General features: G+C 45.1%; 1 protein-coding gene across 1 annotated transcript; it reads right to left on the reverse strand.

Annotated features, from left to right (window-relative positions):
- Nucleotides 1–73: 73 nt before the first annotated feature.
- On the reverse strand, nt 74–16,360 carry trip11 (thyroid hormone receptor interactor 11). The gene is made up of 21 exons (XM_035610206.2): nt 15,871–16,360; nt 14,373–14,449; nt 13,875–13,985; nt 13,153–13,458; nt 12,935–13,009; nt 12,657–12,822; nt 12,189–12,512; nt 11,947–11,987; nt 11,743–11,841; nt 11,213–11,416; nt 7,419–10,466; nt 7,167–7,307; nt 6,613–6,806; nt 6,145–6,308; nt 5,870–5,973; nt 5,686–5,785; nt 4,537–4,618; nt 3,919–4,033; nt 2,412–2,534; nt 1,558–1,705; nt 74–1,440 (listed from the first exon to the last, which is right to left on the reverse strand). The coding sequence occupies exons 1-21, from the start codon at nt 16,007–16,009 to the stop codon at nt 1,223–1,225; spliced, it is 5,979 nt and encodes a 1,992-aa protein (XP_035466099.2). The 5' UTR covers nt 16,010–16,360; the 3' UTR covers nt 74–1,222.
- Nucleotides 16,361–16,594: the final 234 nt, after the last annotated feature.

The raw sequence follows: 16,594 nt of genomic DNA on the forward strand, positions 1-16,594 counted from the left end.
GTAGCAGTTGCCACATCTGGTTCTGGTTCCTGCAGCGTTGCAGGAAGAAAATTACAAAGACGAGAAACACGAGTGAAGAGGGGTCAGGAGAACATTTATTAGATTCGAAAATTCCCAATTAAAGCAGCGGGTGCTATAAGCACCTCGGCTAGAGATCATCCAAGTTCAAGGTAACCCGAGTTTCTGATTTGACATCTACAAAAATTCTTCTTACGGTGGAAGATTTACAGTTTATACACGTTATCAATCTGGAAAAAAACCCAAAAACCTGTTCCATTCCTTCTGCAGGCTGACTGATGTTGATACAAAAATTCAGAGCGGCTCACCTTGAAGGTGGCCAAGCTCCGGTCAGGCAAAACTTCTTTTTTAAATGTGCAGGTTTTTATTTTTTATTTTTTACATTTTGTAAATATATATATTTATATATATTTATATCAACCATTTACAATCCTGATTTTACAACTACCTAATTAGCACAAGAAAAATTAAATAATGCAGGCACTTTTTCTTCCAGAACTTCCTTGGTGCCTATAAATAGGAGAAAAAAAACAAAAAACAAATGCCACCAGTTTACATATATATAACTATATAATAGTACTGTACTTGAGCGTAAGAGCGGTCTCGAGCCCTCTGATCGGCCAGTCAGCGGTTACAGCCATAATTACAACACTCGTTGCATATCATAGTCTGACTGTCTGGAGAAGACACCATTAAAGCGAAAGAAAAAAAAAAATCTATGGTTTTAACAGATGTAGTGAAACCACATAAATCTCGACACACGGGCTGCTGCCAGAGGAACGTCCTGGATGAGAAACAGTTCCTGCGCTGTTGAAAATTAAGAGTAAAAAGACAAGAAATAAGTATGACAACTGAAGGACGTGTGATTGGACTCGACTCACAGGTATTGAACTGCACACGGTGAGTTTGCAAGGTCACTTGTGTTCAGGACTGATGCGATGAATTTAAAAAAAAGTAAGGAGTAAGCTGACAATGTTGCAATGTAGGAAACAGTGATGAGTAAAGGGAGACACTATTGCATAGAACAGTAACTACGACTGATTCTAAAAAAAAGACAAAAAAGAATTAATGCCCTTCCAAAAAAAGGGGAATATTAAGCCTTTCAGGAACCCCCCCCCCCCCCCCCGCCACAAAAAAAAAGGAGCACCAATCAAGTAGCAGACCTGCTCAAAACATTTCAGTCTGTGTAGTGTAAAATAACCGATCACTGCTTTAACAAGTCTTTGAGCACAGCTCCGCCGCTGTCCTCGGCCGACACCGGCACGGGCGTGAAGGAGGGCAGGTGGCCGGAGATGGGCTTCATCAGCAGGTGGCCTCCCGAGCCACTGGAGGTGGAGCCGCCGAGCAGAGGCACAGCCGCCGAGCGAGGCGCCAGGAAAGGATTGGACTCGCCGGCTCGCTTGCTGGCTGCTGCCGCGGCTCCTGGGAGGAGAGACAGAGGTTTACATTTTAGATGAGTTTCGATGTGGAACAACACATCCCCCGTCTGACGCGAGTGATTTAGCAGTTAATTCCCAAAGGGCTCGTGTTTTTTTTTACCTGCGATGTTGCTGGAAGCTGCAGCGGTGCCGGTTCTCCTCGGGGGCGGGGCACTCAGAGGATTGATGTCGTGAAATGGGAGCTTCGGCGCGGGAAGCGAGGGAGTCGACTCCATCTCCAGGAACTTCACAAACATTTCTGAGAAGGACTGCAACAAAAGAACGGGAAGAGAGCACTTAATTTAATAGTCCCAACAGGTTAAATATCCTAATATAGAGTGGCGAGGAGTTTCACAATGGCATCCGGGTGAGAGATCAAGGAAAATCCAGCAGAGCACACGCTTCCAGGGGAGGAATGACACGTGATACTTCTAAAACTGTGCCATATTTTCAATAAATGTGTCAAATATGTTGCAATGTACAACTACTATGCTTTGTCCTAAAAAAAGAAATGTTCTCCGTTAACAGATGTGTAGCACTTCCGCTGTGTTGTGATCTTTACTAGCTTTTTCGTTTTCGACTTCTCAGAAAGATTAGCCATTTTCTTCACTTTGCTCTCTGGTGAAAGGTGAAAATAAGCTTTGCTGTCACTCTCCGCCTGTGTGACACAATAAAAACACACTGAATTCTTTGTTTTACGCTACAACTGCATGGTTTTGGCTTTTTTGGTAAAGCATTTATTAATTTCACAAGAATTTGATTCATCTTTTTCGCCACTGTTCGTGTGCACATTACGCTCTCTTCTCGTTCTGGCCCCTTTAAATACTTGTGTTCCTCTAGTTATGCTGATGTCATGTTCGGCGTCTTGACCGAAGTGTGATCATTGTACATTATACAACACGAGGCAGAATCAGACCTGAGATACCATCTGTGTGTGTCTCTGTGGTATAAGAACCTTCATGTGTCGTATCTTACCGAGTTGAGCCCCTGGCCGCTGGTGGTCAAATGTGGAGTGTTCGGGACGCTCTGTGCTCCTCGGCCTCCGAGCCAACTCGACACCCATCCGGTGACACCGTGGCGCCCATCGCCCTCCAACATCTACACGGACAAAAGATGAAAGGTAAGGGAAGTGTGGACAAAGGGTTGTGGAATTTTCAGAGGAAGTAAACGTCTCCAAAACAGCTCGGACTCCCAATATCACATGATTAAAATAAACATCAGAAGTTATCTATCCCGACTCGGCCAAGACAAATTCACGGATCCATTCGGACTTTCTTCTGTTATTAAAGAAGTGGTCAGATTATTTTCTGTTTTAATTGCCCTTGGGTTCCTTTCCGCTTGTCACCACTTTCTGGAAAATAATTCTTTGGAAGGAGTTGAATTCCAGAGTGAGCTGGCCCCCTGTTTCTTTGCTGACAGGCCGCACTCCTAGTAGAAGCTTGTGGCTTTTATGATTCACCGTCATTCATACTCCCTGATCGTCAGCGTCATTCTGGCTGACAGGATTCAGCTGGATGGACCCCATATATAGAGAGAGCATGGATCACGGCCCTGGGCTTAATGTGCACCAGAGCGGAGGTTAGGAGCTGCTCCACAGAGGCCCACTCTGAAAAGACGGCCGTTAACACACGAGTTGAATGGAAAATTTAAATGGCATTAACAGGATATGAGGGCAAAAGAGTGGAATGACCTCCAACACAATAAAAAAAATGGGTCTTCGGAGGAGCTGTAATCGCATTTCGCCTCTCACTCTGTATCTGTTTTCCTTTAAGAGTGTTGGGTAATTTACTTTGGAATCGCTGGACGGCCTCCCACAGGGCGCCTGCCAGAAGATCTGCGTAAGGAAACGCTTTGTTTTGCAGGGTTGAGCGCTGATAGGGGTTTTTCAGGGAGTGAAAAGTAAATGTTGGACAATGAGTTTTGTAGTGATGTTTAACTAATCAAACATTTTAAAAACAGAACAAAATTTTGAGTGAACTGTGATGGTCAGAGTATGTGAATAATAGACAAATACTTTCTTTATTGGTAGATGGTGGAATTACTCTGCACATCAAGTATCTTTAAAGGTTATTGTGTCAGGAAAAAATTCCAATGTGATGTCGCTGACCTCCCAAATTTGGTGAGGCTCATGATTCAAGTTAGACTTTTTGTAAGGATCGTGCCACAGCAGCATTACCTCTGTAGTATTTTTATCAACTCTACTTTCATACAGACTTTTAGCAAGAGAGCTGTGAACTACAGACTTGAACTCAGGTAAGATTTACTGTACGCAACAAAAATGATAAAAATATTTTCCATGAGAACTGGATTTGGACAGAAAACTCTGTCTCCGATGTGTTAAAGGCAGAGCTTTAGACCCGCTGATATTTTTAGACAGAGTCAGGCTCAGTGACATAGCGTGTAAATCCTTGAGCGATCATCGCCTTTTAACGATGAGGACGTGATGGTCAAGAAGCTTGCTAACTTCATTTTGGTCTCTCACCTTATCGACATCTTCTCGACTCAGTCCCAAAACGTTTCCCATGAGCCTCAGCACGTCAGCACGCTTGGTTTTGGGTGAGTGGAAGTATCCTAAGAACAGGTTACGCATCAGGACCCTGGAGACAGAACAACGTTAGTAACAAGGCGTGACGTAATTCTAGGTTTAGAGGATGGACAGATGCATATAAGATTTGTTTTCGAGCAATTCCAACCCTTTGGAGAAGTTACTTTCGGTTGGGAGGATACAACTTTTTCTGGTTGCTGTCCAGTAGAAAAAAATGTGTATCTCCAAAATGTCATGAGCCAAGAAACAAAAGCCTCGTTTTCAGCTTTGTAACAATGAATTCATCAAGTAATCCAATAGGGTTTTCGGGGGTTTATGAAGCTAAAGGTGCAGGAACACTCATAGTGAAATTAAAGAAAAAACATAAAAATCTTCAAATTAAGAGTCGGGAGCAACAAAAAATGTGCTTAAAGTTACAGACGTCAATAATTTAATGATCCTTTTTTCCCCCACTCCCTTGAAAACTGTTGGACATTTCACTTGGAAATAAACAAGTGCAATGAAAACCACATGAGGATTTAATATGATCTAATCAAAATCATACTCCGAACTTACTTATCTATCTTCCCCTCCGTGCTGTTCAGAAGGCTCATCACTTTCCTCTGCGCCTCCTCCAACATCTCCTGTCTCACATCCACTGCCACGCACACACACAAAAATATTTACACTTTATTTTGTATAAAGATATAAAATATTAGAAGTAAAGTAATCAGTAAATACAAACACATAAGATTTATTGTTGTTTATTGATTCATGTTGAGCCAAGTGAGATAGAATATGCTATTAATTGTATTAAGCAAAAGGGGCACAACATTAATAACAAAGTTATTTCAAATCTTTCTTAATATGTGAGCGAAGGAATTCCTGACCAATATTAAGATTTTCTTACAAAATAATGTGTTTCAGAAAGACAACAATGAGCAGGGATACATATAATGTACAGCTTCCTGGTGGGAACAATTGAAATTGAATCTAAAAAGTTGAAAAGGCATTTTATTGTGCCGTGTACTGAATATTTTTTCATCTACGTTTGGAAGAGGCTGTGAGGAGTCTGGCAATTTTCAAAATGGCAGTGATTGATTGTTAGTTACTAGCTCTGTCGTTTGGATGTAGGTTTTCAGGGGGCATAATGTTGGTTCAGCACATTCTCACAGTTAATAAACTATTTATAGACCCAATGTAAATTCCCCATAGGCGACAAAGTGAGTAAAGCAAACATACAGTACGGCATCATATCAGTTTGAGTCTGAGAATTTGCTCTGAGGTAATGGTCATATCTGAGTGTGATACCAGGGAAATCTGCTGAGTGTGACAAAAAAAAATAATATGGGAGATTCTAACCAGGGAAGGTTCAGGGGGGCTCATGATTTTGTCTGCTACTCAGCCAGTGATAAGGACACTAAAAAAGAAATATGACTCTGGGAAAGAGGAAAAAATAATAATGTCCAAAAGCTGCCAAGGCAGAGAAAGCCAACGAAGGATGGCTGGTGCTTTCTGTAACACCTGATATAAATTACGCAGAGTAGAGTTTGTGGTCGTTAAATCAAATTGATATAAAACTTTAATTTTATCACAACCTCAAGAGGACAAAACTGGAAAGCTGAAGTTTAAAAGGACTTTACTGTGATAATCAAAACATTCCCATTCAACATTATATTGTAGTGACCATAAAAAACTTTTGTAGACGTGCTGAAGTTGACTCACCTTGTTTTGTCAGCTCTTCAAGTTGCTCCTCTTTCAGATCGAGCTGATCAGTGAGGCGAGATGCTGAATCCAGGGCAGAGTTCGCCTCGTCGAGGTTCATCTGTCCGAACAGAACAAAACCGTCAATAACCGTAGATAGAAATTAATGGATTCTCTGATCAGGTTATTGATTTTTTTGGTTAACCTGAAGAGCAGATGCTTGGTCTTCCGCCTTCAGAGCTTTTCTTCTCCACTCCTCCTTCTCCCTCCTGTTTTTTTCGAGTTCTGCCGAGTACATGGTTTTCTCTTCTGATGGAGGAAAGAGAGAATAAACCTGTTATTACAATTTAAAAAAAAAAAAAATCCTTGCCAGACTACAAACAAACTGCATCATCGCAGCCACCTGGTTGCCTGATTTTCAGAAAGGAAGCATTGTCCAAAAATATTACAGCACACAAAAGATTAATTCTGGTGACTCGCCTTGTTGGAATTGCTCTAGCACCATCTGCAGGTTGGACAGCGACACTGCATACTGGTTGACCTGCTCCTGGGACGTTCGGAGTTGTATGAGTGCGTCGTCCCTCTGCTTCACCACTCTGCTCAGCTGCTCCTGCAGAGACTCCACCTGCATGCTGGCCTGTTGGCTGGAGGCAGCAGGCAGACAGGGAGAAAACACAGAAGGAACCACATTAACAATGAAACAAAACATGTTTTTCTCCCCAACAAAATCAGTGTAAGGCACCTCGCATTAATGGGAGAAATTGTTAGATAGCAATTTGGATATAAGGGCACAAGCAAAACTTAGATAGCGACAGCATAAAACAGTAGAATGAAAAAGATAGATAAGTCATAATCAGAATGGATGCTCGTTTGTTTTTCTATTTTAATTGCAAAGAAAATCAATATTTGCTAGAAAAATTGAAGTCTGCAGTTCAAATTTACGCTAACCTGGCGTTCTCCACTGCACTCGAGGATGTGGCCAGTTTCTCGTCCAGCATCGCCACCCTCCTTCGTAGTTCTGTCTCCCTGTCCTCTGCGGAGACGGCCTCTCTCGTGTACGAGTCCTCAATCTCCAAGAGGTGATTGCGCAGCCGCTCAAGCTCCAAGTTGAGACGCTGCTCTTTATCCCTCACGTGCTGAAGCTGTGAAAGAAACAGAAACGCCATCATATAACGTGTAGACCTACGAGGACGACACAGCAAATTTGACTTTTTGCAGACTTTAAAAGGTTTTCCAGAAAAGAAAAATGGAATTTATGACAGCATATTATTAATGCTTCTGGACAACACAATGAAGCATCATCACTTGCTAACTGTGATGTGAATAGTGAACTGTCATTTTGAGAAATGGACAGCTTGAAATAAATAGGTACTGCATATTTTTGTGGAAGCAAATTGAATTTGAATTCAACTTTAAATTTGAAGTTTGCAAAATAGATTCTTAACAAGAGTTAGTTAAACTTGAAGTCTGATGAGTGAATATTATCTGTTCTCCTACTGTACCTCAGTCTGTACTGCCGTGGTCTCCATTTGTTTCTGCTTGAGTGCCATCATCACCTGATCCCTCTCCAGCTGGAAGGCTACAGCCTTCTCCTGCATGGACTTCAGTTCATTCAGGAGCTGATTCAGCTCACCGGACTTACCCTGTGTCACAGAGGGAAAGAAAAATGACAACTGAAAATCAGATTATATGTTGGGTGTGTTTCTTTCCATCAAGGAGGCACGAATAACTTTGAAGTCTCTGCGCCAACCGACCTGCTCTTTGTCCTTCAGCATCCTCTCCACGGTTGCCGATTTCTCGCTCATCGCACTCAGTTCAAACTCCTTTTCCCTGAGGAGGAGGGAGAACTGCATGTTGGTTTCCTGCAGTGCCCTGAACTCCGACTCCTTTTCTCGCGAGCGTGCCACAACGAGCTCGTTCTCCTCCTTCAGCTTCCTCACGTCCATTTCCAGAATGAGAGCCCGCTCTTTCAGGTTGGTCACGGCCTGTTTCAGCACCTCGTTGTCGTTCTCGCGGTTGCGCAGCGCCTCGCTGACGTGAATCAGTTGGTCTCCTTTGGTCTTGATGAGCAGGTCTTTCTCCCTCACCGATCTCTGCTGAGCGTCGAGCCTCTCCCGGATCTGCCGAACCTCCTCGGCCTGAGTCCTCTGATCGTTCTCCGAGGCGGACGCCGAGTTGGAGAGACGGTGGTTGTTCTCCTGAAGAGTCCTGATCATGTTTTCCTTCTCAGCCAGCTGTCTTTGCAATTGTTCAAGTTCTCCCTGCAGATTCTCGTTGTTGACGGGTGACGCTGTCTGGTGGCTGGGAGCGTCTGTCGTGAGAGAGGGTTCACTGTACTGAGCAACTACAGCTTCAGCAGGAGTCTGCGCTGCACCGTCCAGTTTACCCAACAGGACGTCCTTGGTGGAGCTGAGCTGGGTGATGGTCTGCTGGACCTGAGCAAGTTCCTGACCCAGACTTCCCAGTCTCCTCTCCTTCTGCTCGTAGCTCTGGATCAGTCGAGCGTAGTCCACCGACAGTTTGGAGCTTGAGTCGCTGTCGGCAGTCACCTGACCCTGCAGCCTAATCAGCTCCTCCTGCAGCTGCGCTGACTCGTGCTGCATGTTCTTGATGGTCGTGATCACCTGCTGCTTCCACTCCTCCATCTTCTTCACCTGCTGCTTCAGCGCGTCCCTCTCCTGCAGCAGCTCCTCGAACTGGTTGCTGCTGACGCCGCCCGAGCCTGCGCCAGTCTCTCCGGAGGACGCCTGCAGGACGGTCACCAGGGTTTGGCACTTCTGGGTCAACGCGTCGATCTCGATGTCCTTCTCCCTGATGATGCGGGACAGGTTCTGGATGGTCTCCTTGAACATCTCCTGGCTTCCCGAGGGGTCGCTCATGTTGGAGAGGCGCTGGTTCTCCTGCTGGAGCTTAAGCAGAGCCGCTTCCTTCCCCGCCATGATATCCATGAGGCGGTGGTAATCTGAGCGAAGCTGGCTGTTCTCCCTGGCCTTCTCGTTGAGCACGGCCAGCACTTGCTCTCTCTCCACGGCGTACGCCTGCAGCTGCTGCTGCAGGAACATGACGTCCTGGCTGTGTCCGCCACCGCCGCCCATGGAGATGCGGGCATGAAGCGCCTGGATCTCGAGATCCTTCTGCAGGATCGCCTGAGAGAGTTTACCCACCTCGTCGCGAGACACCACCAGCTGATCCAGTTGTCTGGTCAACGAGAGGTTTTTCTCGTTCAGTTGGCTGATCTCCGTCTCTTTCTCCTTGATGCCTCTCACCAGTTTTTCTATTTCGACCTTGGACAGGTCGTGCTTCTCGTTGCCGTTCTCCTGATTTAGCGTCTGGGTCTTATCCTCCTGCAGGATGACCTCCCCCTGCACAGGTGGCGAGTCGGCGCGGCCCTGGCTCACACTGAGCCGGTCTAGCGTCTGCTGCAGGCGAGCTATGTCTTCGTCCCGGGCATGTATGAGTCGGTCGTAGTTGAGAGTGGTCTGCTGATTGCGAGCGCGAGCCTGCTCGAGCTCGCTCTGCTGAGCCTGCAGGGATTGCTGCGACAGCAGGAGGGAGGCCTGCTGCTCCTCCGTGGTTCTCCTCAGGGTCTGGACCTCCTCATCCAGACCGTCCCTGCTGGACGTGAGCTGGGTGATCTCCGTCTCCAGCTCCGTGATAATGTCCAGGGTCCTGGGCTCAGACAGAGGTTGCGGTCTGCTCTGCTGATCTCTAATGCGGTCGATCTCCTCTTTCAAATGGCTGTTCTCCTCCTTCATACCCCCCAGCTGTCTATCCTTCTCCTCCAGTGCCTTTCGGAGCATTTCGGCTTCTTTGGTCGCAACAAAGATACTGTTCTCCATCTCCGCTTGTATATCCGCAGCGTTTTGTTTGACAGTATCCATGAAGATGTCCTTCTCCTGCAGCAGATCTGTCAGCTGCTTCTGCCCCGCGACTGTGATCGAGAGCATCTCGTTGGTGTCTCTGTGATCCGACGCCATCTGCTCCATGTCTCTCCGCAGCTGGGCTATCTCCACGTCTTTCTCCTGGTTGAGTTTGATGGCGCGTTCGTGCTCTGTCTGTAAAGCCGAGGCGTCCATGGAGCGGGCTCGAGTCAACTCCTCGAACGTCTGCTGGTACTGTTTTGCCCTTTCGGTCAGCGTCCGTTCAGCCTGCCTCAAATCGCCGTCCAGCTGATTCTTCTCGAGCTTCAACGCTTCGATGCGAGTGTCCTTTTCCAGTACGGTCCTGTTCAGAGCAACCTGACTCTCCTTCATCTGCTTGGTCACTTCCTTTACTTTACTCCGAGCCTGCTCATTCTCTGCCTTCAACCTGCCATTCTCCATCTTCAACTCATAGCCTGCGGACATCACCTTCTCCTGCGAGCTCCTCATTTCATCCAACTCTCGTCTGAGGTCCGTCAACTCGCTCTCGTTCCCTGCCAGCTCCTCTTTAGTTCCCCATGCTTCACTTCTTCTCTCCCCTGCCTGATGCAGCTCTGCCTTAGCAGCAGATAGCAGCTCCTCTTTCTCCTGCAAAGTTCTCTTCAGCTCTGTGGTTTCTTTTCGTGCCTCCCTGCTCTGCTCCTGCGCACATCCCAGTTTGTCCTTCAGCTCCTTCACCGTCTGTTCCAACTGCTGTTTACCCATATGCAGGTCGTTAAGAGTGAAAGCGCTCTGGCTGGTCTTCTCCTTTTGGGTCTCCACCTCTTGCTCCAGTTTCCTTCTATGGTCTTTGGTTGTGTTGAGCTCTGCGGTCAGTCTCGTCAGCTCTGCTTCGGCCTCCTTCAGCTGCCCAGAGAGCTGCTCCTTCACTGAGATCATATGCTATAGACAAAAAGGTAGAACAAAACCTAAAATCAATAACCTGTTATAATGTCCACATTGTGGCTGCACTCTAATGTAAAGGGTTTAGAACCATAATATTTGGTCTTGACTTGAAAGGTCAGATAATTTCGATTGATATGAAATGATTGATATTGTTGTGTTTTGGCAGTGCCAGAGGACAATAACAATCAGGAATATTATCTATTGTTTCTAGAGCCCGACGATGAATTGGTATCTAAGTCTATGTTTGCTGATGTGTTATTTCACAGAATTAAAGATGAAGAAAAATATGTGCATTTGTTAACATTTTACGTTTTAAAAAAAGTTAATTTTCTTAATAAAAGTTCTATATATTTGCTTGTATTTGTGTTTTCTTTTTAGCTACTAAATTCAAGGTTAAACTGTAAAATATCAAGCCTCATCTACATTTCTTTGTCATATGGGTTTGATAAAGACATCTTAGGGATCATTGCCAATTATTTCTTAAAATATTACATATATTAGCCGATAAAAATCAGTAACAGAAAGTTCATATTCCCTAATATCGTTAATGGCGTTGGCCCCTGTCGGGCTGTAGTCATTTCACACTGAATATTACCAGTTACTCAACAGTGGGTTTACAAACCATAAACAAATCTGCTGATATGTACAAGGGAAAGATCCCTTTGATCTGCATGTGTGGAAAATATTTACATAATCAAACATGTCAGTGACATCATAACAGATAGATTCATAATGAGTCAGACCTGCGTTGCCTCCAGGTTTTGCCGGTCTAGTTCTTCCAGCTCAGACATCAGAGTGTCTCGTTCCTCCTCGGTGGCTCTCAGGGCCTTCTCTCTCCGCTCCAGCTCCACCCTCAGATCCTCCACTGACTGCGACTCTCCAGAATCACCTCCGTTATCAGTCACCATTTGTTCCTCTGCTACTTTAAGTCTTTCTTGCAGATTGAGCTGTAAAAAAAAGTAAGAAGAACCTCAGGATCTGATATGATCCAAGAGAACTCAATTATATATCTAGATTGTGTGTCATATTATTAAAATCATTGCACCTGGAGACACCAAATAAACTAATCAATCAAATTAAAAGGGTAAAAACCATTATTAAACTTCAGCTCTTGCTTTTTTCCTGTATCAAAAAATAACTTCATACATCCAAATGCTGTATAAATTACATGTAACACATATATAAGTACATATAGACATTCAGTGTATTCAATGACAGTAATGAAGTAATTACAGATATTAATCTTGATTGTTCTGGATCAGGAAAAACAAACCTTTTCTTCTTCGAGGAGTTCCTTCTCTTGTCTCAACACCCCAATGATGGTGTTCAGTTCTAAGATGTCTGCATGCTCAACTTCTTCCTTTGGTTCAACCTGAAGTAAAAAAATTAAATCAAAAAAAGTTCATTAAGAGCTTCCACTACATTTAGTATAACTATTTAGCATAATTTATGATTAATGATTTATATTCACACTTACGTCAGACAGGTTTTTCAATCTGTCTATTTCCTTTTCTGCAGCTGTAAAGTAGACATTTTTGTTTATATGGAAAACAAGAGTAAAAACGTCCATGACGATATTCTGTGCCTGTACAATATTGATCTGAGGTTAGGGCAATAAAAAACTATCACATAAAATATAATCAGATTTTCTTACAGTGTTAAAAAAAACTGCAGTATTCAGTAGCATAATTCAACAAGCATCAAGACAATGATGTTTACCTGTAAGGTTCTCTTTCAAAACATGGATCTCGTGGTCTAGCTGGGCTTTCTGCAGAGCCTTCTCCTCCTGCTCCTGAACTCGCGTCTGGAGCTCGGAGACAGATGCCTGCAGCCGCATGTAATTCTGCAGCAGCCCGGCGTTCTCTTCCTGGACCTCGTCCTTCTCCAGCTGCAGCGAGGCCTGTTTCCCCCGCGCCTCCTCAAGGCTGGCAGACAGCTCGGCCAGCTGCTTCTCCCGCTGCTCTGCCGCTTCCTGCAGGGACTGTATGTGGTTCTGGAGCTCGGGCAGCTGGGAGGCGTCCGAAGAGGAACTGGTTTGACCACCTGGAGAGAAGGACGTGGAGGAGATGTTTATTTTGTGTGTTTGTACCAGAGTAGCAAAAAACATTTTGTCTTGCAATCTTGGCAACAGCTGAACTTTGAAGGAAAAATACGTTTTCATTTCTAAAATGTTAAAGTGAGGCGCACCACAGTGAATCTGTTCCTCCAGCTCCTCTATCCTCTCCTCGTACTCCGACAGCTCTTCTCTGTGTCGCCGCGTGACATCGGACATCTTCTGCCGCTGGACGTCCTGCAGAGCTGCCAGTTCATGCTGGTGTTCATCCACCTCACGACTCATCTCCTCTCGCAGCTCCTGTCCCAAAGAAGCACCAAGACACCAAGGTTAGAGTCCCAGTAACATCACTCCGAGAGCATTTATGATTTACATTCTACTTTAACACACAAGACAAAGCCTTGGTAATTACCTTAATAGTCCTTTGAAGTTTGAGAATCTCACCCTGGTCGCCATTACCAGCTCCTGCTGCTGCTGCTGTTGATGCCTGTAATAGAAATGTAGGTATGTGATATGTATAAATTCAATATGTCTGTTGATATGAAGATTTTGCAGGTTGGGCACAGTAAGTATTTCTTAACACATGATATTCATTACTGGGAACTTTTTTTCAGAGATACCAATATTTACCTGAGACATTCTCCTCCAGTGTGAGACCTCAGCCTCCAGTCGCATGACTTCTGTCGACAGCCGGTTGATCTCCTGCTGCGACCAGATGACGTCGCTGAGGTCCATCTCGTCGGCGTGGAAGCCCTGGTGGGAGCCCGAGGGCCGCGACAGGTAAGACGAAGCAGAGGACGATGTGGCCGTGGAGGAGGCGGTGGTGACGGGCAGCACCGCGGAGCCAATGGACGCCACCGACTGGGCCGAATGCTGCAGCTTCTGGACTTCTTCCTGGAGTCCACTCTGCCGAGCTTTCAGGTGACTGATCTCCACCTGGTGGGAGATAAATTAACAGTGGCTACATTTTCTTTCCAGACAAGACTTAACCTTGGCTACACAAGGTAAAACTGTTTTTTGTATTCCTGTAAAATGTAGGCTGTCAATTCAAATATTTAAAAAAACTAAATTTCCACTGTTTGTATTGTGTCTAACCACCTCATAATTGATGTATTTATGTATGAAATTATTTAGATTTTTTCCTCTACATATTTCCACTCTGATGACCTGAGATTCACTGATTGATAAAGGAACCAACACAAATACTAAATGGAAAGAAGCTAATTTTATGTGCTGATATTCAATAACACAATTTGAGGTTACAGCAGGTCATGTGTCCTACACAACACAACTGATGGGGATGTGTACAGTCTAGATAGTGGAGATGGCCTAAAGATTATAAACGTATGTACATCTTTCTGTTGCAGAAGACTCCTGTATTCCGCAGACTGTCGTTTGATCTGGATCTCCGACGCCTCCAGCTTCTCCTCGAGCTCTGCGTGCAGCTTTCTTAATCTGTCGTGCTGCAGCAAAAAGGGAAAAAAACAAGGAAAGTAAATGACAGAAATATGCCAAAAATTATACATAATAAAAAACAGGTTTGAATATATAGTTTCATCTTCATCAAAGTAACAACTCTGTAATTTTCCAAAAATGTCCACCTACACATTACACTTGGAACTACTATAGATATGGACCATACAATCTCAAGGTCGGCAGCCATTTTCACTGCGGACAAACAGTGGCGTAAATAATATTTGATATTGCTTCACTGTTTCCGCGCCAGGACACTGAAGGCTCACTGTCATGGCGTTCTGGGACAAAACCCTTGTTGTTCGTTAAACATGTTGTGACAAGAAGTGGAAATGTCTACGGTGAGAAAAGGCCTATAGTTATACAAAGAATCTAACCTCAGATTTCTGAGTGGAGAACGAAGCCTCGACTTCAGCCAACCTGGAGTTGGACACGTGCAGTTCTGTGGCAGCGTCTGTCGTCACATGAGTGGGGGAAAAAATAGCATTGCAAAAACCACTGACACTGAGGAATATTTATATCAGATGAATTTCAAAATGCCACAGCATCGAGCACATTCAAGAGATAATGACTGGTGATGTTTTTTTTCCCATCTCTGTCTCAGTCTCTCACGCGCGCACACACACACACACACACACACACACACACACACACACACACACACACACACACACACACACACACACACACACACACACACACACACACACACACACACACACACACACACACACACACACAGATCTGGTTTGTTCGGCTCATATGACAAACAAACATGTAGGGGCTGAGCAGGTCGGCAGCTTCTCGCGATCTTGTCTGAGCTTTGCGATGATCGCAACAGCTGGACGAAGCTCAGCTGACACACAACTTCATTACGACTCACATACAAGTAAATCCACTGACACTTAACACCCTCTCTTTGAAAGAGTTTACTCAAACGAATGCGTTTAAGGTCTGACGTGTAGAACTGCTGCACACAGCTGGCCCACTGCTCCCCTTCAGTACGCGGTTATAAGAATTGACACTTGTGTTTTTCTTTCGGACTGGAGCTGTGAGTTGGAGATCTGCGGTCAAAGTTCTCTTTGCTTTGTCACTCACTCATCGACTGTTTTCGCTTGTTTGGTGCTCTTGAGTATAATTGGGCAAATGTGTTGGGGAAGTATTGATTTAAGCACTCGAGACACTACGTCTCGAAAAGCACTCGAGAGAATCAAACGCTAGAATTAAAGCCAGGTGTTTTACAGGACACAAAGGAAACTTGCGAGACTTGAATCAGCATTGTCCTATAGAATAAAACGTCATTATCTGATTGATCTGTGAGCAGCTCTCCATCGCTCTTAACCAACGTGAATCAAACAATCCCTGTACTCTGTGTTCCCAGCAGGCTGTTTCCAACAGCTCAGCTGACGATGAGAGATTTCCTGGCGCTTCCCTTGTCCCTAACGTGACCGTTGCCAGGGGAAAAACAACTGTACCTCTCGTTTTTTATATTTTCAGCGACTATTGTAGTTGCTGGTTTAGAGATGATGACACGTTGACAGGATGACAACCAAACCATAGGCTTTGTATTTCAGGATGAACAAGTATACTACAGTATACAGCGTATGCAGACTGTTTGATGAATCCGAGACTGTCTCCACCTGATCATAACATCCTTTAAATGGGATGTAAGTTGCCTTTTTTTTTTTTTGTTGATGCCATCCCTGTTAAGAGTTTTGTAGGAACTACTGCATTTGCTTCTCATGGCGACAGCTGTATCCATTAATAAGGGTTTTTTATTGCAGGGAGATTCACTGGAACCAGCAACCGGTCAATCGACTATATGTTTACAGTATATAATACAGGTGTGCACCTGTACAATGAACACACACGTACCTTCGACTTCCTCCGCGCCTTCCAGCAACATGTCTTTGGTGAAGTTCGATATCTGCCCGGTGAACGTCGACAGGCTGCCGCCGACCTGGCCCAGGGACTGGCCGAGGCCGGAGCCCAGTCCGCCCAGCCACGATGACATCTCCGGACCCGGGGGGGGTGGGGTGGGGGAGTTCAGGAAGAAACAAACAAAAACAAAACAAACAAAAAACAAAAACAAAGCAAACCGGGGTCGACGAGGAAGAGGACGACGCGGCGGCGGCAGCGGCAGCGGGGGGGAAGTTAGCTTAGCTTCCACTGGTGAGTTAGCTTGGTCATCGAGCTCCGACGTGAACTCCCCGGCTCAGAGGCGACGGAGTTTCAGTTGAAGCCCGAATCTGCTCGGGTGAGTGTTGTTTGTTTAATTTGTGTCGAGCGAGTCGGAACAACACGGCGTCCCGGAAAGTGCCACCTCGACTGCAGCCATTATCGGAGCGGCTGGTGCCGACGGCTGTCAGGCTTGACGTGGACACGGATCTCGGCACAGGTGCATTGTGGGATACTGGAGGACCAACAACACGAAGGTGCGTTCACGAGCCTCAGCCGAGAGTCAGGAACATTCTCTATCTACTGGCAATGTCTCTCGTTAGTGTAGAAGCCACAAGGGGGTTATGAATTTAATACATGATACATCTAAGTTAATGGTTTTAATACATCGTTTAAACCTACTGCATTTACATGTACTCAA

Source organism: Scophthalmus maximus, chromosome 15 (assembly GCF_022379125.1).
Source record: "Scophthalmus maximus strain ysfricsl-2021 chromosome 15, ASM2237912v1, whole genome shotgun sequence".
Taxonomy (NCBI): Eukaryota; Metazoa; Chordata; class Actinopteri; order Pleuronectiformes; family Scophthalmidae; genus Scophthalmus; species Scophthalmus maximus.